The sequence below is a fragment of the Amaranthus tricolor genome, chromosome 12 (assembly GCF_026212465.1).
Source record: "Amaranthus tricolor cultivar Red isolate AtriRed21 chromosome 12, ASM2621246v1, whole genome shotgun sequence".
Taxonomy (NCBI): domain Eukaryota; kingdom Viridiplantae; phylum Streptophyta; class Magnoliopsida; order Caryophyllales; family Amaranthaceae; genus Amaranthus; species Amaranthus tricolor.
In genome coordinates, this window is record NC_080058.1 from 6,508,062 (window position 1) to 6,533,308 (window position 25,247).

At 32.6% G+C, this 25,247-nt stretch overlaps 3 protein-coding genes and 3 non-coding genes across 6 annotated transcripts; 5 read left to right on the plus strand and 1 right to left on the minus strand.

The window, feature by feature from the left end:
• Positions 1 to 1,407: 1,407 nt before the first annotated feature.
• LOC130828394 (uncharacterized) lies at positions 1,408 to 3,302 on the plus strand. Its single transcript, XM_057694361.1, has 2 exons — positions 1,408 to 1,708; positions 2,670 to 3,302. The coding sequence occupies exon 2, from the start codon at positions 2,698 to 2,700 to the stop codon at positions 3,079 to 3,081; it is 384 nt and encodes a 127-aa protein (XP_057550344.1). The 5' UTR covers positions 1,408 to 1,708; positions 2,670 to 2,697; the 3' UTR covers positions 3,082 to 3,302.
• A 1,246-nt stretch (positions 3,303 to 4,548) lies between these two features.
• LOC130828395 (uncharacterized) lies at positions 4,549 to 5,316 on the plus strand. The gene has a single exon (XM_057694363.1). The coding sequence runs from the start codon at positions 4,952 to 4,954 to the stop codon at positions 5,231 to 5,233; it is 282 nt and encodes a 93-aa protein (XP_057550346.1). The 5' UTR covers positions 4,549 to 4,951; the 3' UTR covers positions 5,234 to 5,316.
• A 711-nt stretch (positions 5,317 to 6,027) lies between these two features.
• TRNAS-UGA (transfer RNA serine (anticodon UGA)) lies at positions 6,028 to 6,109 on the plus strand. The gene has a single exon. It is a non-coding gene; the product is annotated as a tRNA-Ser (tRNA).
• A 2,853-nt stretch (positions 6,110 to 8,962) lies between these two features.
• Positions 8,963 to 9,044, plus strand: TRNAS-UGA (transfer RNA serine (anticodon UGA)). The gene has a single exon. It is a non-coding gene; the product is annotated as a tRNA-Ser (tRNA).
• A 3,508-nt stretch (positions 9,045 to 12,552) lies between these two features.
• On the plus strand, positions 12,553 to 12,634 carry TRNAS-UGA (transfer RNA serine (anticodon UGA)). The gene has a single exon. It is a non-coding gene; the product is annotated as a tRNA-Ser (tRNA).
• A 668-nt stretch (positions 12,635 to 13,302) lies between these two features.
• Positions 13,303 to 24,227, minus strand: LOC130828396 (protein CHROMATIN REMODELING 24). Its single transcript, XM_057694364.1, has 23 exons — positions 24,000 to 24,227; positions 23,836 to 23,916; positions 23,627 to 23,725; positions 22,606 to 23,468; positions 22,381 to 22,511; positions 22,223 to 22,277; positions 21,830 to 21,955; positions 21,030 to 21,137; positions 20,884 to 20,939; positions 20,715 to 20,805; positions 19,621 to 19,758; positions 19,457 to 19,534; positions 18,437 to 18,646; positions 18,281 to 18,352; positions 17,790 to 17,870; positions 17,594 to 17,712; positions 17,221 to 17,332; positions 17,066 to 17,134; positions 16,890 to 16,984; positions 16,654 to 16,782; positions 16,344 to 16,406; positions 16,106 to 16,238; positions 13,303 to 13,871 (listed from the first exon to the last, which is right to left on the minus strand). Exons 1-23 carry the CDS (start codon positions 24,064 to 24,066, stop codon positions 13,713 to 13,715), a joined length of 3,135 nt encoding a protein of 1,044 aa, XP_057550347.1. The 5' UTR covers positions 24,067 to 24,227; the 3' UTR covers positions 13,303 to 13,712.
• Between the last annotated feature and the right edge of the window lie 1,020 nt (positions 24,228 to 25,247).

Sequence of the window (25,247 nt, forward strand, 5' to 3'; positions counted from 1 at the left end):
TCATTAAAGAAATCAGAGACATCTAAGGTGGGCCTAGATGTACTTGCTTCATTTATAAAATTTGCTTCTGCCCTTTTTCCTTTGTTTTTCTGGAAAGCTTGATATAAATCCATTAAATGTTTGGCGGTACGACAAGTTCGCCCCCAATGTCCAATCATGATACATCTATAATATGTGCTTTTGTGTTTCTGGATTTGTTTAAAATTATCATTTCGGGGGGCAAATGTATTTCTTTCATAAATGTGGTTACGTCCGCGGCCACGACCAAGTCTGTGACCACGACCACGGCCATAGAAATTTCCTTGTTTAAAAGTATTCATGCCGCTTTTCTCGTGATATTTTCCACGACCTCTACCTCTTATGAAATAGTTCCCACGACCCCGATGGTGCACATTCCTCTCAATCATATTTGTCTCATTAAAGGGTATAGACCCTACAGGTCTTCTATTGTGATTTTTTAATAATAATTCATTATTTTGTTCTGCAACAAGAAGTGTTTTCAGCAATTCATGATATTTCTTGAAATGTCTTTCACGATATTGTTGTTGTAACAAAATGCTATTTACGTGAGAGTTTGATAATGTTTTTTCTATCATTTCTTCATCTGTTATTGGTTGTTCACGATAGACTAATTTTGATTTTATCAGATGAAGGGCTAAATTATAATCACTAATTGGTTTGAAATCTTAACTCTCGCCATTCATCAATAGCCTTTGGTAGAAGTACATTTTTATTATGGCCAAATCTTTCATTTAGCTTTTCCCAAAGTAATTTTGAGTCCTCGTAATTGGTGTATTTGTGTTTGAGACTGTCGGTTAAATGATATTTCAAAATTGATGCAACTTTTGCCTTATCTTTCTCAATTTTTATGAGATCTCTTTCAATACCCTTTTTTTTGTCGGCAGAATTAAGTTCAATTATTGTGTATAATAAACTTTTTTCTTCTAGATATAATTTTACATCTGAAGCCCATTGTATAAAATTATTTCCTGTTAATTTTAAGGCATTGAATTCTCTCTTTTTGAAATCAGCCATTATTTTCTACAATTGAGAAAATGACAAGATTATTTAATGATTTTGTGTATCATTAGAGATATTAAAGCATATTAGTATTATCTCCACCTTGGATTTTTATTGAAAGCAAAAAAATTGGTGCTGATAACGTGTTAAAAGGTAAGAAGAATATAAAGAGAAAGTAGTATAATGGATTGATAAACTTTTAAATCTTTCTTGTAGTATAATGAAGAATCTTGTACATATATATAGTGCAAGATGCCTATAATATTATAACAAAACTACTATTCATAAAAATAATATTCCACGTACCAATGCATTCACATGAATTGTCATATCACTTGTAATAAGTATTTAGATATAAAGTTGATATTTTCGTACATTAACACTCCACAAAGCTGAGATTTTTTTAATCATCAACATCAAATATAGAATTTTTAAATTATGATTTTTCTAAAAAAACTTGTAAACAAGTTAAGATACTTATACATTAGTTGGTACTTGATTGATCCTCTTAAATCCTAAAGCCTCATTGCCAGCTGAAACTTCCTCCTCCCGACTGATCTACAGTCTCAACGGCTCCACGGCTTCACCGCAGCACCAAGCCACCATTCTAAGGCTGACCTCGACTACTGCTGTCGGCAGTCGGCTGACCTGAACAGCTTTCGCGTTCTTCCTTTCGGCTTGCCGCTGGGTAATTGTTTCAACTCTCAATTTTTTTTCTTACTTTGTTCCATTGAATCGTAATTGATCAATTAGTTGTATTACATTTCTATGTTAGTTACCGATCAATGTTTTATATTTATGATCCATGTTGATGGTTATGCGTTTTATATATAGGGAATTAAATGATGTTTGAAGTTGCACACTATATGTTTGATGAAATGCTTGACCTAAGTTTAAGTGTTTTTTTACTGGGAAAATCGATTCTGATGTACAACGACTTACATAGCTTCGAATAACATTTACAACATCAAAGGATGCATAGATTTTACAATCAAATTGATACATTTAGGATAAGGTCTGGATAAGACCTACCATATTTGCAAATTGCAATCGAACTCTTACCTGGATTTCATGTCTAGTGACCGGTGGGTAATCATGCTATGAAACATCCTGCTAATTAATATAGGTATATAGAGGGGGCCGTGAACAAATTGTGAGGTCTCATTAGAGGTGGTCATAAGTCCAATAAGAATTTCAATGATAGGACTTAGGAGTGCTAGTCTATATTTGTATTATTGATCTCACTGTAAATAGTTATTAAGGTATGGTTTTGTCTACTAAATTTGGGTTTTTTGACTTCGATCAGTGTAAAATGTTCTATTTATACTTCAGTTTGAAGTTTTGGAAGTGGCTAGGAGATGATACAATCTTTTGGGATCAAGACTCTGTCATTGTTGTTGTAATTGTTGTAATTGTATACATACAGGTTGTTTGGATTTGGTGAAGTTACGTTAGAAAAGGAAGCTTTAATTTATGGTGAAATAGAAGAACAAAACTTTAGAAAATGTAGCTAGAGTGGTGACGTTCCTTTTGTTTGGATATGTCATATGTGTCACTTTCAAATGTTCAATAGGTCATTTCAAAATCAGTCAATTTTTCTAGAAAGATCATTTTTTCTGAAGTTTTCTCCCTTGAATGTTTGTCGTCAGTCTTTGAAGAAGGGTACAGCTGCTGAAAATGGCTTCAGAACAAAAAACAGAAGCTACTCAAGATACCGATGGCGGTGAATCAGCTGTTGGGCTTGCACAAAAAATTGAAGCAAAGTATCGTGAGCTGAAGGAGCATGCTGAAACTTACCCTTATGTATGGGCATCATACGCGGTTGTATATGGTGGATTTGGACTTTGGTTTGCATACAGATGGAGGAAACTCCGGAGGACTGAAGACAGAGTACGAGCCCTACAAGAACGTTTGCGTCAACTTGCTCAAGCCGAGGAGTCAGCGAGTAAGAGTTCTTCAGCCACTAAGGTAGAGTCAGCGAGTAAAAATTCTTCAGCCACAAAGATGGAATCAGAGAATAACAGTTCTTCAGCCTCTAAGGTGGACAAACCACCCAAATAGGCATCGAAGTTGCCCATCATTGCTCGACTGAATTATTTTAGTGTTTGAACTTGGATGGGCAATGCCTCGACTACTGGGATAATCTACCTTTCTGTTTTCTAAGACTGAAATAGATTAGATCATCACAATTTATATGGATAGTATGTAATACAGTGTCCAAAGTCAAGTTATTTGGCCTCTTTTTGACCGATCATTTGATACTGATGAAAGCCTGTAACGCTCACTCCTACTTCGCTGAGCAACTTTCGATTTTGTTGGAAAAACTCTTGACGAGCAATTGTAGATGATATCCGTGGTAGCTTGAATACGAGTTCAATGTTTTGTTAGCTGGTATTCTGTGCTCTTTGGAGCCTTATGTTTATCAATTTCTAGTCTCTGACGCGTTGAAGTTATGACAATGAGATAGTCTTTGTTTAATTTTCCTGTGCTGAATTTGTTTGAATGGGTCGATTGTCAAGTTCTCTGTTTGGTGAAAATGTCATTATTATCCGATAAAATACGTAATTGGAAACGAAATCAGCTTTTCTTGTGCTCTGTAATACTTTCCATTAGGAAAAATGATTCAGATTTACGTACCAGGAAAGAACATTCTTTTGGCCCCAGAAGGGGCCTCCTATGTGGCGCACCCTCACACCAAGGCGATTTCAAGCTAATCCAAAAAAGTATGCGCAACACAAGCATCATGTTTGTAATCAGCCAGTCTCTTGAGAGACCATCTCTTAGGCTCAGTTCATTAAAGTTTGATATATATTATTACTTAATATTATTCTTTATGGGTCAACCCAATTAGCGATGACCTTTCAAAGAGATTGTCTCTCACAAAAATTTATGTTTGTAAATTGTAACCACAATTATCGTCAGATACCATCTTCTCCTAATTTAAATATCTATTTGAATTGCAATTTGAGATCGACGGAGCGCGAACATTTTATGGGTATAGAGTAGATTGAGAGTAGATGGATAGGGAAGAACTGAGGCCAGCTCAAACCCAAGTTTTTCTTAGAGAAAATAATACTAATTTGTCTCTTAAGATTAGTAGCAAATAGAAATGTGATGTTTTTTAAGAAAAAGAAGAATATTTAATAACAAATGAAGAAAGATTAGTAAATCATGTGGATAAAATTAAATGTAAATTTAAATATATGGAAGAAATTAAAAGAGAGTGGTTGAACATTATTAAAAATAAAATTGATGCAAAATAAGTGGAACGCACCAATATAGTTGAAGTAGAACATTATTAAAAATAGAATTAATGCTAAATGAATTGGACTGAGGTAAGAGCAGATCTAATAGATAGTCGAAGTAGGCAATTAACATCACTTTTTTTTTCTGAATCTCATAAACAGAGAAAATGTTTATACAACTAAGATAAAATGCAATTTTTTATGACCTCTTCAAACCCAGACAATAAAATGGGAACACACATTTTTGCATGTGCAAAATAAAAAATGCGACTAGATCATTGGGAAAGCTCTCATAATTTCCAGGAAAGAGAAGAAAATAAAATAAAACACTCAATTTGAACCAAAAAAAAAATTAATTTGACATTTGACCAATTGACCATGACTACTTATTTATATTTACATTTATATAAAGAAATAAATAAATAAATAAATAAATAAAAACTTGTGTGGGCGTTGAACAATTCCACGACACACAATCCTATATCCAGATGCACCTAAATCTGTCCGGCGGCTCATAATAATAATCCTTACAAGCTTGAATCATCGGATACCAATACACAATAGTGTACTATAAATACAAATCATTCCTTCTAAGAATCAATCAATTATCACACCATTTATAAACCACCCATCTTATCAATTTTTGTATACACAATCTCATCTACAAAGAAATTCAATCATATATCATGGCTTTAATTTTTGACATGTCTTTAGTTGATGTTTTGATCCACTTATCTTGCTTTTTGGTTGTTCAAGCTCTTGTTTATTTGATTTTGAGCAACTCTTCTAATCTTTTCTCTAAGGATAAGACTTTGAAATCATTAAGCTTTAAACGAGCTCGGTCGAGTAGTGTTCGTCATCTTCTTTCTCTTATTTCTGATGTTCCATCTGGATCTACTCCGACAGGGTTAGCATCTCCTGTAAATCTTAAGTATGAGGATGAAAATAGGGGCTTCAATGGTTATTAGAGAGAAAACTAAGTATGGTTTAATTTAATTGTATTGTATATTATTGAATTATTTAATTTAATTGATTCTTTTAATTAGTTGAAGTTTTAGTGTGTTTATGTTACTTATTTATGGGAGCTAATGAAAGTCTTATTTTTTTAATCAACTACATAGTCTTTCAAGTATTTAAGTCTTATCTTTAGATATTAAAACAATTGTATGAAAGGCAAATGACAAAAAAAACTCAGCATTAAACAATAGTCATACTATAATGTATCCCACTCATAAAAATTTTGATCAAGGTCTGAAAATAAAGGAAAAACAACAACTCATACTCATAAAAGAGAGTGCGGCCAAATAGTGCATCAATTCGAGAATAATTCGCAGAAAAAACCTCAGTAGTTAAAAACATATAAATAAATAAAATACATAAATAAACAAATAAAAGAATTCTATATAAAAAGGCAAATGCAACAACAAGATTACAAAAATATATCGTCAACTGATATATAAAAAAACATCAATAGTCTAAGACTTGTATAAGATGCGTTCAACTATCCCCATCACCTAATTAGGTTTCTATCAAACTATAACATACGGAAAATGGTAATTTTATCAAGAGGAGCTAAGGTCTCTTCGTAATTGATTTCTAAAATAACAAGACCAGCTTTGAGTCGTATAAACCAAACAGCATTGTTTATAATTTTATAGACCCATTTTGGCATTTTCACGTGGGTGTCTTATACTCTGCGGGTAACTTGGCCACATTGTAATAATGTTATAATAAAATATAATTACTACTTAATTAATGGGATGTCGATATGTCCGAGTGGTTAAGGAGACAGACTTGAAATCTGTTGGGCTTCGCCCGCGCAGGTTCGAACCCTGCTGTCGACGTTTTTCTCTTTTTAGTTTTTTCAATCATTGTAAAGTCCATACAAGTATACAACACATACATACTACACACATTGAATAACATGGTCAAACGTAATTTGTTCATTAGTCTTTCTTTTTAAAGCATAGAATTGTATTAATTGTTGATTATGCGTTCCAAAACTTGATACAACATAGAACTAGTCTCTTGAGAGACCCTCTATTTGAAAGACGTATCTCAAGTCCAACCCATCAGAGATTTATGTCTACGTATCTTATTATTAATGTCTACTTACATTATCCTTAATGCTTATTTTCCGTATCCTTAATGCCTGCTTTTAATATCTTAAATGTCTATTTACATCATTCTTAATGACTACTTATAATATTTCATAAAATATATAATGGGTTGACTCAATTAGAGATGATCTCTCAAAGAGACCGCCTCTCACAAGAATTTGCGAACAACATATTCAGGGCCAACACTTATGTGTTGATTTCTTACCTCTTTCACGTATCATGTAGTCCGCCATTTGGTCCTCCTACACTCTTACATTTTGTCCTATTTCTGAATGCTTGCACTCCAAAGCCAAGCCTAGCTCTTCAAGCCTTCACTCACACATTGTACAAATATGTGAGCAGCTCATCGACCGTTGACCGGTTATGAAGTTTACAAATAGGTTAAGTGAGTTGAAACTGTATTTGGTAAAACAGCGCAAGTGCAAGGGGGTTAAGATCGATTATGGAAAAAAGAATCAATCTTTTGGAAGCTTCTATATTGGAGAGATCTACAAGTTAGGCATTGTCTTGACGTTATGCATATAGAGAAAAATGTATGCGATACCATACTCGGGACGCTCATGAACATTCCGGGTAAGACAAAGGATGTTAAGGTTGTGCAAGATTACTTTGACTGGGTAAACAGGGTCATTACGGGGTTTATTTCCCAAGAAACATAAATCTAAATTCCAAAACTAGAGCAAAGGGGTCACCAATTCTAAAACATAGCTAAATCTGCTAATTCTCAAACCAAACATCTTACTAAAATACAATGTAATCATAAAAGTTACTCTATAAGTCCAATTTAATCAACACAACCACGTCTAATATACATTTATAAAAAACCTAATACAATACTACACTTCTAATGTACTGAGTTCAATATAACATCTCTGTAACTCTAATCATCACTGCTAACCCATCGTTTCCGACCAGTTTCAATCTGCAAATAAACTAAAAGATGGAAACAATAGGGGGTCTGGTTTAACTGAATGAGAAGTAACAATCCAAAACAACAAGACATAGTAAGTCAAATCATAGGTTTAAAAGCAACATCAGTTTCTTAGATCTATGTGCACACAGAGAGTCTAGTTTGAGAGGTGCCCCATAGCTCTAAGGCTATGTCGCTCTCAGGTGAAGCTAGTCAATATCTGAATGACAATTCGCCTCAAAAACAGGGAGTAGGGAACAATGTTCCTCAACTCCGTCAATGACCAGCTCGCAAGCCCGATCCATTGACCATATCATAATATCAACATAAGCAGTCACAACGACATTTGTCTTAACAATTTTCTATTTCAAAGAGCTTTAATAAAAAATTTATTTTCAAGAATGTAGTCTGATCAGACCCTTTAAGGGACTGCTACTACTCACCAATAATGTCGCTTCAAGGTAACGAATCCAGCTAACAACTAGAAGGGTTCTTCGATGATACCATCTCCTGGAGTATAACAAGATCATAACATCGCTAGAGAGCGTTCGGTACTACTATACTGACATATAACTTATTACATCTCCTCCTAGGACCATAGCTTAACTCAGGTTCTATCCTAACATTTCAAATCATTACAAATTTTTCATATTTTAATCTAATTCCTTAATATGTGTTCAAGATTTTATAACCATGCTCTTGTTCAATTTCTCTTAAAGATTAACAACTTCTATAACTTTTATAGTTTCCTTTGTATTTCCAACTACTACAAAAATATAGACATTCTAACTCATCATTATCAATACTTCCAAGAATCATATAATTAAATCAAGAACCCCAATTATCCAATATTTCATCACATTCAAATATTTCTCAACAGGCCTATATTTAACATTATTTATCCACAACCTTTATTTTCCAATATGCATATTTAACCACAAAGATAAGTATTCTAATCTACAATCAAATATGATGATTCTAACATCTTTCACACTAACTATCGGATAACTATCCTCATTGCCCATAGTGACTTTTCTTCCATCAACCTTTTGATAAGTTGAGAAAAAACTATCAGACAATGTTCTCATACTTTTTTAGGAAAATTTGGATAACCTTTTGACAATGTCATCATTTTTATTCTTTGTCATAGTCGAAATTATTTGATTCTTTATCATGTACCATTTTGTTTATTGATGAAATATATTTTAAAAGTTTAATTTAATTTTGATGAAGAAACTTTATTAATAGGAAAAAACTTTTACATAGAAAAATAATCAAAAATACATTCTAAGAAACTTTAAGAGAATATATCTTGTTGTGATTTACTAACCCATATATTAAGGAATATATTGATACTAACCCATGTTTTCATGCCATCCTAATACAAGTTTTTTTTTTTAAATCCGTCCAATTGAAATTGCTACAAATAACTTTTTATTTGAAAACTTAGATTATAGATATTTCAATGAAACAAAAGAGTACACATGTTAATCTATATCAAGTCTCCAGAATGCAATATTTGTAGACCATTTTTTTACAGAATGATCTACAATTTTAAAAATCAGTCTTCCAATAATCTATACAACAAACCTAAATCAATGTGTATGTGTATGCATGATCTTCTTTTCCCTTTAATAAATTACATAGAACAAAAAGTAGCACTCTTAGTCGATATGTCCGAGTGGTTAAGGAGACAGACTTGAAATCTGTTGGGCTTCGCCCGCGCAGGTTCGAACCCTGCTGTCGACGTTTATCTCTTTTTAGTTTTTTCATTTATTGTAAAGTCAAGTCCATACAAGTATACAACACATACATACTACACGCATTGAATAACATGGTCAAACGTAATTTGTTCATCCTTAATGTAAATATTAATGTATAGTCCGCTCATCCTTAATCAGTTATGATGCTTGATTTCATAAGTTATTATTTTTGTAATCTAAAAGATTGATATTATAACTAACCTTAATTTTATTCCTCTTCTGTTCTTCCTCTCCAATATATATAAAGAGGTTGTTAAGATGTAGAATTTTTATTACTTTTATTACATTTCAAGAATATTACATCAGTTTCTTCCTTTTCTCCAGATTCTTTTTAAGTGTTCTGTAACAGTAAATTCTCACACAAAAATAAAAATAAAAAACAGTATGTAATTACAATCTAATTTCAACTATATATTTGAAATCAGTATGTAATTTTTTTCAATAAAAAAAATACCATTCCGAAATTAACCATTCTGATGTTCAGCTACCGTTAGCATTCTGAACTAAAATCAATAGTAAACTAAACACATTATGTAACTAAAAATAGCATTTTGAAATTAGTATATTAATTGCTCAAAAAACAGTATGAAAATCAAGTTCTTCTTCAATGGAGGTCCTCTTTAATGGTGGGTTTGGTAGGAGTGAGTAAATTAATGTCATGAAATGAAAGTGAAAAGGATGAAGAAATGAGGAAGTATCAAGTATGTAATCAGTAAATATAAGTAAACATGTAAAAAAAATAAAAAATAAAAAAAAAGAGAAATTTTATTTAAATTAATACAAGCAGGTAGTAGGTGACGAAACAATAGTCCGGGTTAAATGATATAATACAAAGGATTATTCATGGTTAATTGATAGTTGAGATTATTCTAAGATTAGATTATTTTGGGTAATTTTTTATTAAGATTAAAAATATTGAAAAGGAACAAATCTTACATTTTGTGTTACTGTATTTTTTTCTTTTAAATATTTTCCCTAACTAATTACTTGCTTTTGCGAATAATAATTAATTACTTTCTTAATTATTTTTACTTTCATTTTTCTGTTTGGGTGAAAAAAGGTGGGACCAGCTCTTTCTCTAATACTCCCTCCGATCTTTTAATTTAGTCCCATTTCCTTATTTGGCAAAACCTTTGAATTAGTCCCATTTCTATTTTTGGCAATCCTTTTTTACTTAAATACCCTTAGTTCACACAAGTAATTACGAATATACCCCCATATACCTTACTTACCCAACTACCCTTCACTACTTATCCTTCACTACTTACCCTTTACTATTTACCCTTTTTAATGGACCCCACACAACCCTTAATATCCGTGCCCAACCTATATGGGACTATATTGAAAGATCGGAGGGAGTAATAATTAGATTCCTGATTCTCTCTCCTTAGTTTGTTTTTTTGGTAGATAACCAATATTTATTAGGTGATAAATAGTTATCAGTCCATATTTTATGAGCCATTAGATACGCTCTTACAGTAAACGTCTCATAATTATATTAATCAACTCATTATTCCGGTTTTATATAAGAGTCTAAGTGGGAGAAGATCATATTCATGCTCTATAGTGAAAGTAATACTAATATAAATCATTTAAGCAAATATTATCTTACGATCAACTTACGAATATTTTTAGCTTTTTACACATTCCCAAGATCCAATCCCAAAACTTACATACATTGACGCTAGATCATTGACTCAAAAAAATTATTTTTTTTTTAAAAAAAATAAACATAATAGTGGCCAACAATGAAGGGAAAAATAGTTGAAATTGTCATTAATAACCTAATTTATGCTCAACTATTGAAAATAATTCTACTAGTTATTTATTTTTGGGAAATTTCACATCAGTTTTCATGAAAAGTCAGTGCTAGTACTTTTGTAAGATTTTTTCACATGGTAGCATTCAGTTTATGCACTATCTAACTGTCGTAGCATTTTTCATTAAATTTTTGTTAATTTCCGTTTAATTCATCATTTTGTAAGATTTTTCTACATGATACCATCCGATTTTTGCACTTAAATATTTATTTCACTATTTTAACGTTTAATTCACCGATTAATTTATCAACGCCCTTAAATGTTGTAACGATTAAGTAGATATGTATTAGTGCTAGCAATGCACTTTTTGAACTTATGAAATGCACCTTTTGAGCTTATAAAATCCGCCTTTTGAATTATTTATTAGTGTTTGTAATACACCTTTTGAATTATATAATGCCAATAATTTGAATGAAAATAAAATTGTTACAACATTTAAGGGCGTTGATAAATTAATCGGTGAATTAAACATTTGAGAGCAAAAATTGGATGCTAACATGTGGAAAAATCTTACAAAATAATGAATTAAATAGAAATTAACAAGAATTTAACGGAAAATGCTACGACAGTTAGATAGTGTATAAACTGGATGCTACCATATGGAAAAATCTTACAAAAATGCTACTACTGGCGTGAAAACTAGATGTTACCATGTGGAATTTCCCTTTATTTTTTAATAAACATACTTATTGTGTATAATTGATGAAAATAAACACACATATCAATTATTTTGAACCATTATTCTTCAAACCTTCTTCATAATTCAACCAATTAAGAATGACAATAAGTGGATAGTGGATTTATTTTCAGCAAGTGTATTCAATATGAATAAATAATGTGTTTATTTATTTTAAGTACATCGCGCTAAGGTTTCATTGACTATTTGGCCAAAAATATAACCAGCTCTGAAAGAGTAGAACAAATTTTACCCAACAAGAAACATGAATATTTGGTTACATAAGTTATACTTCCTATTTTTTTCTATTCAAATTAAATGTATTTGTAGGCGTTATTCATCATCACACTTAGTTTGTATTTTATTCTCAATAGTCAATACATGAGTTAAAGTATAGTCAAAAGTAATCTTGTTTGATTCATCTTAATATACATTTTATTTATTAACATATATATTATTACTTTTATAATTCTTGATTATTTCCTATAATAATCTAATGACATAATTGACTATTATGCTAAATTCAATTAGGCGGAAAAAGATTTTAACCATAACTTGACACATGTCATTGAAAATTTTATTTGGTATCTGTTTTAGTATAGTAGTTTAGATAGTTTGATTAAAAATAGTGTAATCAGATGATAATTCATGCAAAAAAAATCAACAACTTATATCTTTGGAAGAATAGTTTATATATTAATTATGAAATATTTATATAACCATCATTGTATTATTTTAGGAAAAAAAATTTAAATTTTAAAAATGTATATAATCAAACACAATTTGAAATATTTGTTATTAAAATAAATAAGACATTCGAATAGAATGGGACAAAACACTATGAACCCAAGCCAAATCAAGCTTGATTTCCTTAAACTGGCGTTTAATTCATATTTATCTGAAAATTATTCATTTTCTAAAGCAAACAACAGGGGAGAAAAACAAAGACAAAGGTGTATAACGTTCAATTATTATTAACTGCAGCTAATTGACATGAAGTCGATATGTCCGAGTGGTTAAGGAGACAGACTTGAAATCTGTTGGGCTTCGCCCGCGCAGGTTCGAACCCTGCTGTCGACGACTATTTTTTACTTTTTTTCACGGCATCTTCAATATTTAGTAGCATTATGTGTAGCAGCTCATGATCATGAATATGACTAATATGTTGAATAGGGTGTCCAGTCCAGTGAATTCCATAAATGGTGCTCTCATAATTAAGTCCATAAAAGAGAATAATTAAGGTTCACTATCTGATCATTGCTCATTATTCGGTAAAAAGAGCAGATTTTGTTTCGAAATAGTTAACTGTCGAACACAACTTGAGTTTATCTTTGACCCTATATGTTCTATTTGTTTTGATGACGGGATATGACTAAAGAATTCTCTACAGATAAAATAAAAGGAAAAGAAAATAATTTTCTTTTGTAAGACCTGAAAGATAAAATCTTTAACTATTATACTTATAATTCTCTTATTATGTTCGATTTAAATGATATTAAACTCAATTAATATCAAATTAAACACAAGTTGGTGATTTTTTCCAATTATCAAAAACTCGATATAAACGATTAATAAAATTAGCATATTCCAAAAGGTATATAATCAAAAGGACTAAAGAATAGTTATTCGAGCTTGTGTTACCAATTTGTAATTGATTCCACATCAAGTAACTCATGAATTGTCTCCTCTCTTTAGAATTCCTATTAAAACGGGTTATATAAAGACAAACTGCAAACCCAATTTACTCCTGTTGATGCAGCCTGGCAGCAAGTGATATAAAATACAGAGAAATTATTGATAAAACCTGCGTTTTTAATATCATGTGATCAGAGAAATGATATGGAGCTACAGTGATTCAGAAAATACAGAACTTGCTAGATACTTCTGTTATGGTATCACATAAAATGAAGATATTTTTACTTCATAATCCAATGTTCAATTGATTTTTAAATTCAGCAATGAAAGCATATAATGATACTGGGATAACGAAATGTAATAAAATGTTAGATTGACTTCATTCCAGCAACGGGCATCAAGCCAGTGCCCTTGTGAATGGCCTTAGTTGAACTTCACCGAGCAAAATTGTAAAGCCACAAGTTTATTTACATTCTCGTTCAAAGCAAAAAAGGGAAACAATGATGTTTCCTACATGAATGTTCTATACATGTAATGACCTCTGTAATGCATCAGTAATTTCATCCAATTCAACGACCTGGTTGGCCTTCTCGGGTGTGGTTAAGTTTTCGAGCTCCATATTTAATTCTGCGATTTGCTTCCGAATTTTCTCCCCTTTGTCTGGCAATCTTGAAATAGTATCCTGAAGAATTTGAAGAGAGCAAAATACGACAATCAACAAAACAGAATCATGAGTAGCGAACTCAGTTAACAATAACCATCAGTCATTGCACTGGCTTTCTAATGGTTATATTGGCTGCTGCTATAAAAGCCCAAGTAACTCTGAATATCTAGGCCGCTCTGGAAGGCTAAACGTCAATAACAACTAGCTAGTGTCTGGTACCGATAGCAAACCACTTAAAAAGACAACACCATGATCTCTAAAGTCTAAATGATACAAGAGCGTTATTTATGTGATGATGGTATCTGAGAAGCTAGAAAAGTCAGCTAGGTTGCTATTCAAATGAAGCATACCACAACTCATCCTCATGATCCATTTCAAAAGAGGATAATATGATTGATCATAAGCAAGTTTCAGCTTGTCATGAAAGTTGGATCTTGGCGAGACTAGCCTCTATTCAATTTATTAATACAATGTCAAAATCTTAATTCCAAAAGATTGAGTCGGCATGAACCAACAGTACAAACTGAACTATATCCAGAACAAGGAATTTTTACAAATTCATTTTAAACCAATCCTTAAACTTAGGCCCCATTTGGCACTCAATCATAATGGCGGTAATGAGAATGACTTTGACACTATGTTAGGATAGGAGGAAATAGAGGGGGGAAAGAAAGGGGGTGGAAAAGGAGGGATTGCACTTCCCTCATTTGGATAACGATAGGGTAAGGGGGAATAGAGGGCAGGGAATTGGAAGGAAGAACTCCTTCACATTTTAAATAAAACATATTCTTCCAACATTAAAAGATTTGGATGGAAAACTTTTAGGGCAAGAACCAAATCAACGCTTGTTGGAGATGATGTTGATTACTAAATGATTCAAGCTAAGGCACATCATGTTGTGAGCGATGATCGGGTGCAAGGGGATTGAGGACTTTGATGGTGGGGCTAATGAAGGAGGATGTTTGATGTGCCATGGTGATGGAGCAACAAAGAACAAGAAGATGGAAGTGCATGAAGAGTGCCTTGAACAAGACAAAAGGTGTCTTGAACAAGGCAAGAAAATGCACAAAGGTAGGCCTTGAACAAGGCATGAAGAACTTGGAAGGTGCCTTGAACGAGGCACGCAGCAATAGAAGACAATGAATGCTGGGAGCAAGTTCTTGTTCAAGCACAAGATGAGCCGAACACTCTGGTGCAAGGCCCTTAGCGAGTTTTTGTTTTAGCTTGAACTTGATGGGTACGTTTGGTCTTTTGGGCTAGGGTTTATTATATTGTTTTAGGGCTATATAAGGTCCTTAAATCAGGTTGAAACATATGGGGGAGATGGCTAATACATAGGGAAAATAGGGTTTGAAAGTCCTAGAATGTTCTCTTGTATTAAATGAGTAAGGTGGACGCTTTGAGTTTGATACTATGTGTTCAAGCATTGTGAGTGTTATTTCATTAATGTAATGTTGATTTGTTAATAAAAATATAATCCCATTTTAGGGGGAGGTGTCTAAGACACCATTTATTTTTGTATGTGTGCTTTGTTAATTAAAGCTTCAATCTTTTTGTTTGCTCTTGTTTATACTCTGTTTTCTTACTTTCTTCAACATCTCCTCTTGTCATTTGAGGGTCCAAGCACCTTTCCTTTCAAAAACACACCAACCAATCTCTCCTTCCCTCCCCTCCCCTCCCCTTCTTTCAAAAATGTTACCCTAACTTAGATTTAGTGAAATTTTACATTAATTTTCATAATAAATGTGTCATTTTGATAGTAATAAAGTGCTAATCATCAAGCATATGTTTCCTCCAAAATTTTCATTACCATCTAATACCACTGTCCAAATGCTAACAAATTCGAATTGCGTGAAGAAAATATGATTAGAGTAGGACAAACATGATCGTAAATCTTTTCAAGTAATTCTTCTAGCTAAATAACATGAAATTTTCATTACTATTTCCATCATTTAATGGCATCGGAGTAATGAAATGTTGTTGTACTATTCTCATCATTTAATACCACAAAATAAACAAGCCGATCATTGTTTTGGTATCTCTCTACTTGACCATTGCTATTGAAAATTCAATGAGATGCATAGCTCCTTAAGTCAGAATAATGAACAAAGCAATCAATCTCAAACACAAGTCACATGACAAAAGTTCAACACAAATTTTTAAGGACCAAGGGGTAAAAGATCATTGAAGTTCAATGTACAGGGTGTAATTCTATTGATACTAACCAGACAAGTAGAGTAAAGAAGTCAGACCTTATTTGATAGGAGTTGAGAAAGTCGATTGATTCTCTCCTTGATATCTGATTCAGTTATTTTAGCAGCACATTGTGGGGAAGAATTCATCTTGTGGAGGTTTACATCCTTTGGACAAAATGCATATTGAGACCTGGGAAGGTGAAATTAGCATTACATAGAAATCACTGATTCATATTTAAGGAAAGAAAAATGAATGGAATCATCTTCAAACACATTAGAGTACAGAAAATCATACCCATTAACATAATGTTCTGTTGAAGAAGAACCAAATCTTCTATAAATTTGGGTTCCTGTTCTCCTGACAGAAAAATAAGAAAAGATTTACAGCCTCATTATGAATGATAGAGTTGAAGAACCTCTAGAATTACCCTTCATATGTGGAAATTATCACATATGTACAATGGAACACCACAAACATAAGTGTCGTTTTTGCTAGCAAATAAACGATAATTCACTCATGTTGCATGAATTCCACACAACACATGGCTAACATTTACAATAAAAACTGTCTCAACTCTCAACTGCCGAAGAATGAAGTTCCTCACCTTGTCTCATCTTCTTCAACCTGGGCAACTGATGTAGGTTCAGTTTTGGAATAGAGCAAACTGTGGTGACTGACACCACCAATGCCTAAAGATTCCAGGAATTTGATATGCACATTCAAAAAGTCACTCCTGTTAACAGCAATAAAACATCCATAAACCAATTGTGAAACACCAGTTAGAGCTTTGAAAAACGAAGAGCATAACAACACGGATTATAAGAGTATAAAGATTGTTACATTGAAATCTGATCACCATGCTCTGCAAGTAACTGCAACTGAGTGGGAGAAACATCAAAACCATCTTTGGGAAGGCTGAAAAGTTCCGTAAGGTCCTGAAAATGTTGTAGTTGTAAAAAAAAACATCAAGATATTTAGAAAAGCTTCATAGCATACAAAAAGTAGTCAGAAAAAACCTGCTGAGAGAAATAGCGTGTTTGCTCTTTGTGCTCTGTAGCTGTTTTAAACAAGCCTCCCTTGAATATCTAAGACACAAAATTTTAGACGCGAATAAGTTATCAAGAATTTCAACTTGAAAAAAAAAATGACAGATACAAAAGAGAAAGCCAACCTGCTTTCGATATATTTTTTCTTCAATTGTACTGCATGTCATCAATCGGTAGACTATAACGTCTTTCTTCTGACCAATTCGATAGGCACGGTCTACACTTTGGTTATCCATACTGTATAGATAGAAATCGATCTATTATTGGCTTCTATGGTTTTATAAGATGATGTAAGTGAACAGATAATGAGTTATGGTTTGCTATAAACAATGAAAGTTCAAGTTTTCTTGTTAAAAAAAAGGCAATGCATTAAACTTGCTCAAATTTCTTTATTTTGGATATTTTGGAATGTAAGAAACGATTAACAGCAAGCTCCATAAAGCTATATGCAAAATATACGCCTTATTCAAATTCACAAATTCTCCAACAAATAGTTACCTAGGATTCCATGCTGGATCTACAACAATTACACGATCAGCTTTTGTAAGGGTTAGCCCAAGGCCACCGACTTGAGAGGTCAATAGAAAAATAGGTGCACCACGACCTTCTTGGAATTCCTGGTTATTAGCAATGAGATTCATTATAATCTCCAAAATACATAATTTCATTCTATAAAAAAAATAAAGAAACTAACTTCTACAATCTTCAATCTGTCACTAGCTTTTGTTGTGCCATCAATGCGCAAATGGTCAAAACCATTCATCGTCAAGGATTCCTGATAATACCAGAAAAATGTGAACACCAAAAACATAAAGAAATCACACTAAGACAATTAGATCGAAGCAAGAAGAGGCTACATTTCACAATGCAAAAAACAAGCATAGCACAACATAGAGCTATATTCTCAAAATATCCAGTCTTCAGTCCATGACAGGTAAAAAAAAAAATTAAATCATTTTCTGAATCTTCATTAACTCACATTCTTGGGGCAAGTTTGTTTGAAAAGAGGCTACGTAGGAACCTTATTATGAACCACCAAATATACAACAGATATTGAGATTTAACAAGAAATTAAGTAATCACATTGTCGAATGCTACAGCCCTTTTCAAGTAATACCATTGATGCAACCTGTTACCAGTGTACTAATCAAACACAAATGTGTGCTGTGAGGTACTTGAACTAACCTGGATGAGATTGAGCATTTTGCGAGTTTGTGAAAAGATAAGAACGCTATGCCCCTCTGGAATTAAATTTTTCTACAAGGATTAAAAACATATTTTAACAAACAAAAGATGACAGAAGATAATATATGAGATAGAAAGTCCAAACTCCAGACATACCAACAAAGATAGTATGAACGATATCTTGCATGAGAGATTATCATGCTTCTCCTGGATATCATCATTTTCTGTTAGATGTGCAGCATGCATGGCCAATTTCTCAGCTAGGCCACGCTCTTCCAGATTAAGCATCGAATCCATGCCTTCCAAAACATCTTCAGCTGCTCTCTTTGTCAACAGATATGGATGATCACAAATCTTTTTCAAAATCTGCAATGAGTTGAAATGCTTAGACAAAAAGATATACTTCCTTCAGTTAAGAATAAATGGACAAAAGTCAAAATGTTGCATGTATCCTAAAATGGAGAAATGTGAATTTTTGCAATACATACACGCAACAGCACACAATAGAGCAATAGATTTGTGTTTTTCAATAAGGAAATTTATTTAATAATGAAAAGGTTATAATATTAGGGACAAAAAAATCTCTTTAAAACAAGAAAAATACATTAAAATTCTCTTTCATTCCTACAAAGATCACCTAGAAGTAGAACAAAATTTTAAAACAGAATCATTGGCATTAGCCCAAAATGTGGCTAGGAACTTGGCTCACTCCCAAAACATCTGATGGAAGAGCTATTTTCAAAGATTTTTCTATTTCTTTCCATCCAAATGGTCCAAAGAATGGCAAAGTAGCAACATTTTCAAAGAAGTCTTAGGTGACCTTTAGCTCCAAAACAAAAGAATCTCAAATTACTAGCAGACAATTTGTTTAGAAGTCTTAGGTAACACTTAGCTCCGAAACCAAAGAATTACAAACTACTAGCAGCACACATTTACAAAAATTATTAAACACTCAAAGTTATCCACATAAATGGTCGTAATTATGTCCTCACGTACATGACTGACTAATTTTTCTTGGAATAGCAAAATACAAGTCTTTTCATGTGATTTCTTGAACCCAAAAATCAATGCATTTACTCAAACTTTACAGATAAATAGTCATCAATAATCTACTGCTAAGCCAATGCAAAGAAATAATCACAAAACCCTTGAATACATAAATCAAAGATAAGATACCGTTAATGCAGCAAGAGGAGAGCCATCAAAAGCTGAAAGAACTATTTCACTCTTCAGAAAGGCTTCATATAACTTGCGCTACATGAAACAAGTGAAAGAGAAGGATAAATAAGAGATAATAGCAGTTCCTTTAGTAACCTTTAAAAAATGTGCAGTAATTGCACCTGGCAGTTAGTCAACCGCAACCACACTATTATCTCATTCTTCTTGGACAATTTAGGACTCTCTCCAAACTCATTATTACAAAATACTTCACTTTTCAAGCGTCGGAGAAAGTAAGGCTGGATGCGTTCCCTTAACTCCTACAAGCACAAATGATTGTGCAATCAGACATCTAGATTCTAGAGTTACACAAATAATTTATTGTAATATAAAATAGAATCTATAGTGCAAAATAAAAAATGAGCTGCAACAAATCATGACGTTATTTCTTAATTGGTTCCTTATAAAAAATTATTTACCTCAGCAACCTTCACCTTACCATAATTTAACCGACATATAATGCTTGTAATTCATCAAAAAGACATTTCACAAATAAACAAATTAACGAAAACAAACAAATAAGGTCATTTCTGAATTCCAACTACTGAGGCCCCAAAAGTAACAAAACATATCTTCCTTATAGAAGCAAACACACATGTAAAGGCTATGGAGCAGTACTCACACCAAAACCAAGCGAAAAATTAAAGGTAAGATACATTACATCCATTCCAATAGTCAAAGATGCCCCGCTTCTCTGACTTTTAGGTTATGAGATGGATCATTAAAATTATCAACCTTTTTTACTTTCTTATATAACAGATTTTGACACGCCAAAGATTCATAGTTCTTTGATTTTGGATTATAATGAACTATATTAAAATGACTCATAGAATCATGTGCATTTCTTTTTTATATGAAGTTCCATATTTGCTACCAAGGGTCAATCGCAATCAACCTTTTTGCTATTACTAACAAGGGCACGGTTGTATACATTAAACCCCCCCAAAACCGCCCATAGGTGGGAGTCATTTATGGCATTGGGGTATTGGAAATTTGTTATTTGGCAACTCTTAAATCACCTACCTTCTTCTTAAGAAACAATTATCAGAAGAATAAGAATGCATAGGTCAAACCCCCATCATAACCAATTACCCCACCTAATGAGGGATCCTATCTAGAAGAATTAATATTTGGATTAGTGGTGTTTTTGAAAAGTAAATTTGCAGCAAGAACTCAAAATCAGCATAGAAGTTAAACACATGTAAATAGTCATTACCTTCGCAACCATTGAACCCACCCGCTTATCCCTTTCAGAGGCTCTTTTGTCATTACCACGAAGAATTGGGTGTTCATACTTTTCTCTGAACCTGAATATACATCAAACTTCATACTTTAGAATAAAAAATATCCTCTTTCAAAAGTAGAATGATCAAAAACACACATACTCTTTGTTGTCGCCTAACAGATCAGGGCAGCAGAAGTTGAAGAGTGCCCACAGCTCCTATTTTAGACAATAGAAGTAGTCACATTTTCTTTCTAATAGTTCGATTTCCAATCACGTTGTCACATATGTAAGCTGAATTATTGATACCTTTAGGTTATTTTGTATTGGTGTGCCACTAATGATAATACGATGAGCACAGGGTATAGCAAGTAAGCTCTTAGCTCTTTGTGTACTTGGATTCTTTATGAGATGACCCTAAAGTGATAATGAACAAAAAGAATAAGATAAGAAAAAAAACACATACATGTAACTAAAAGAGTTCATTGCAGAGGTTTATACAAAAAAAATTCACTCTATTGATGGATGAAGCATAAACCTATAAGAAGTTCTATGTCCGAAGGTTTCAGTTAGAAAAAATTTTGAAATATTAAAAATGTAAACGAACATTAAAACTCATATATTGGTTCATATAGTCGACCCCAATCTTTTGTGATTAAGGTTCATATAACTAATAACCTCAAAATACTGATAAATTAGAGGAAATGCAAATTAATTGAAGAACTTAATCAAAATCAAATTTTCCAGTGTAACAATAAATCTAGGTAGTGAATGCTTGATACAAATAACTTTTTTCGACAATAATGAATGAGCAGTACTAACATGATATTAAACCCCTCATTATCATGTAATAGTTAGTACACAATACAACACAAATTGAAAGATTGTCATAAGATTCAACTTCTTTGCACCTTTTCTATATTTTTCAAGTACATTGGAAATGATATGAAGACAGTCTAATATTTGGGCATATCAACAAACCAAATGTAGAAAGAAGGATCATGGAGGATAAAAGGCATTTGCAATTTAAGGAAATATCCAGCATGTTTGCAAATCAAATTTTGTATACTAATATGACATATTACATTGGCTATTGTTACAATGCCTACCTCGTCAAGTATCATATAGTCCCAGAGAGGACCGTCATCACAATCTTCATCATACAAACCACTTCCGCAAAGTTGTTTTGTATTGAACCGTACAATATCATAAGTTGTCAAAAGAATACCCTTATTCTGCAAGACAAGCAAGTAAGATATCAAAAAAATAAAGCTTCTGAAAGAACAAAACTTAGAATTTTCTGTACATCAACAAAACTTTCAGAAACTTTTCTTTTGGCGAAAAGAATAAAGATTGGTCTTAAGCAGCAAACATTAAGGTTTAAAAGCCACTTATTGTCTCAAACATACTAAAAGATACTGGTAAAAATCAGGCAATTAGCTGAAGGATGTTAGCACAATGTTTTGCTTCTTGCATGATAAATGTATAGCAAAAGTTAAAACCTGAAACACATATTGAAGCTCATACTGCCGTAACTTTGGACACGTCCCAAAATATCTACATAAAAAGGAAATATTTATCAAAACTAATACATTGTATAACATGATAATCCCCCGTAGATAATGAACACCCGTAAGGTTCACAAAATAAGTAAGCTCACTCTTTTATCTTCCGTGAAAGACCCACAGCAGTTAGTTCTTTGATCCAGTGAGGTATCAGTGTCTTAGGAGCAACAATCATTGCTCTGTTTATCAAACGCGAATCAAACAAACCAGCCAGAAAACCAGAAACCTGATATGCACAGAAATTTTTTAACAATAAAGTATTAAGTAAACAAGATTGTTGGAAAAAAACAATTCCAGGGAGCAAGTAAAAAATAATTTACCTGCATGGTTTTCCCCAAGCCCATGTCATCTCCCAAAATCCCACCTTTCTCTTGACAGTGAAGAGACCAAAGCCACCTCAAGCCATCACGTTGATGAGGATACAACATTTTGCCAACTTTAGGAGGCAACTTGTAAGTTGATCTAGGGCCACTCAAAGTAATGGCATATTCATCCTTTGAAACAGCCTCATTAGCATCATCATCATCATCTAACACCTCAATCACACTTGAATCACCATCCTCTCTGCCTAATTTACTATCATGCAGCTTTTCTCTCTGATTCCAATTGCTACCTCCCACCTCAACACAATCATCCTCACCATCATCTTTAATATCGTAAACTGGTTTTTTACCAGAAACAATGGGCTTTTCCTTCGCTTTCAGATTTACATTTCTCGATTCCTCTTCAAATGTGTTCTTATTCGGTTTAGCTCTCTCGCCAAGATTGTCTCTATAAGATTCACTCAAATTCCCACGCTCAACTTTCTTCTCTTTGCCCTGGTCCACTACATCATCCTTTTGACCAACACCTTTATCTATCACTTCCTGCAACAAATTATCGCCCAAAGGAACAGCCTTTAGGTCAACTGGCCTAGGGTTTCTCCTCTTCTCAATCGTAAGAGTCTCAAGCCTTGAACTTAAATCATTCAATATATCCCTAATCTCATTTTCCGCACAACCTACGTTCTTCTTAGGTGATGGCGAACTGAAATCAGACACATCAAAAAAATGATGATTTTCTTCCTTCATCTTATCCTTATGAACATCATATTCATCATCATTATTTTTTGACGATAATTTGCAAAGCCGTCTCCTTCCTTCAATTTTCACTTTCTCCATCTTCAGCTGCGGCTTTAACTTCCCTGTCAATTCAATTCCGAATCAATCAGCCGAAAAATTTATCTAATTTCATCCATTCTAAGATCACATTTCAACAACAAATTTTACAGATTAAATTTTATTCCCACAATAACAAACCAAATTCAAATTTTTTTCGAAAAAAGGAAGTCGACAGACATACCATGATGTGGCACGGCATCAACAATTCCAGAAATATTAGGTTTATTATCATCAATTGCTTCATCGAAAACCTCAGAATCTCTAGTATCACTCTCGTTCTCTACGGGCGATTTCATAACAACAGCCATTAAACAAGTTACTAAACAACCAAATAAAGCAAAAAAAAAAAAAAAAAAAATCAGAAAAAGGATGAAAAATATAAAAAAATACCAGGAGAAGAATCAAAATCAAAGAGTGAGAAATTAGGAGCATCGCCTACTAGTTTCTTCATCTTCAATCGATTATCTTCACCTGAAAAGAAACGAAAAATGAAAAATGGAGCTTCAATTTACAAGAAAAAAGAAAACCTTAAATGGAAGAAAGAGAAAGTATACGAGGAAGTTGTTTGGACTCAAATGGGAGACTCGATGGCTGTTTAAGCTTTGTCGTGGTTTCTTCCATGGCTGTTTAGTGTAGTTTCCCGCTTTTTGTTATAAGTTGAACTTTTTATTAATAGTAGAACTATGATGATATGATATGAATATGATGAACCCTATTGGCTTCGAAATTCAAATGTCGACAGTATATCGTGGCGTTGGAATTTGGATGCTCCATGGTCGGTCTTCCCGCGCCTTGTATCGTCACTGACCCGGCCAGTCTCCAGAGAGTTTATGTATTTTGTCCAATTTATTAAAGCTTAATTAAACTAAAAAATAATAATAAATTGATTAATTAAGGATAGTCTCTTAAAAAGATCGTTGTCCATCAAATTTGCTCAACTTGTATATATTTTCTTTCAATTTTTCTCTAGATATTTAATTTGTGGAAAAATTAATATAAATAATTACATTTTTAATCGTTTCTTGTTAATAATTTAACATATAAATTATTTTTTAATATTACATATGTTTGCTACCAACATTCTTTATAATTGGTAACTAATTTACCAACTCTTTAATTTCAAATGTTTCTTATTAAACGTTATTTATCCTTTGTATTATTGAAACAGGGAATTTAGGTGACATTTAATTACTTCATTCTTAAACTTTAAAATCTTCTTAATCTCTTCATGTTAGCAATTTTTTCCATACCATTGAAATTAGGGTTGAACAAAATAGCATAATTCAATCAAGAAATTTTCAAACTTAGTCGTAATTCGTGGTTGTTTTTAATTAAAAAGGGTAAGTAAAAACACATTTTCCCTTAATCGTAGTTAACTTTGATAGTTATTATATTCTAATTTCCAATTTTATTCGCATATTTAGGCTAGTACTTTTGATTCATTCAACTTGAAGTTTTGGCATAGGGATAGTTTCAAAAAGAAAGGGAATGATTTGAATTATGTGGGTGGGGAGCGTAAAACTGTGTATGTTGACCCTGATTTTATTTTGTGATTTGACTTAAAGGTTTTAGTTTAGAATAATGTTGGTGTTAAATATATACATGCTTTGTACTACTTGCTTCCTGAGTGCCCAACATTTGAAGAAGGTATGCATAGGATATGTAATGATGGATCAGCAATGGAAATGACTTCAATGGGTCAAAAAATAAGGTCAGTTTTAAATTTATATTATAAAGAAAGTAGATGATAAGCAATTGATTTTGGAGGTGAGTAAAAGGTTATCTTCTTTATTAGGGGTAAA

Bases quoted from the DNA above. Each gene is read 5' to 3' on its own strand.
- LOC130828394 (XM_057694361.1), top strand. From the start codon at position 2,698: ATGGCTTCAGAACAAAAAACAGAAGCTACTCAAGATACCGATGGCGGT.
- LOC130828395 (XM_057694363.1), top strand. From the start codon at position 4,952: ATGGCTTTAATTTTTGACATGTCTTTAGTTGATGTTTTGATCCACTTA.
- LOC130828396 (XM_057694364.1), bottom strand. From the start codon at position 24,066: ATGGAAGAAACCACGACAAAGCTTAAACAGCCATCGAGTCTCCCATTT. The intron at 21,956-22,222 runs GTTTTAACTTTT...CTTGTCTTGCAG, and splicing joins AGCTTCAATATGTGTTTCAG to AATAAGGGTATTCTTTTGAC. The intron at 16,783-16,889 runs GTAACAATCTTT...TGCTGTTAACAG, and splicing joins CATGGTGATCAGATTTCAAT to GAGTGACTTTTTGAATGTGC.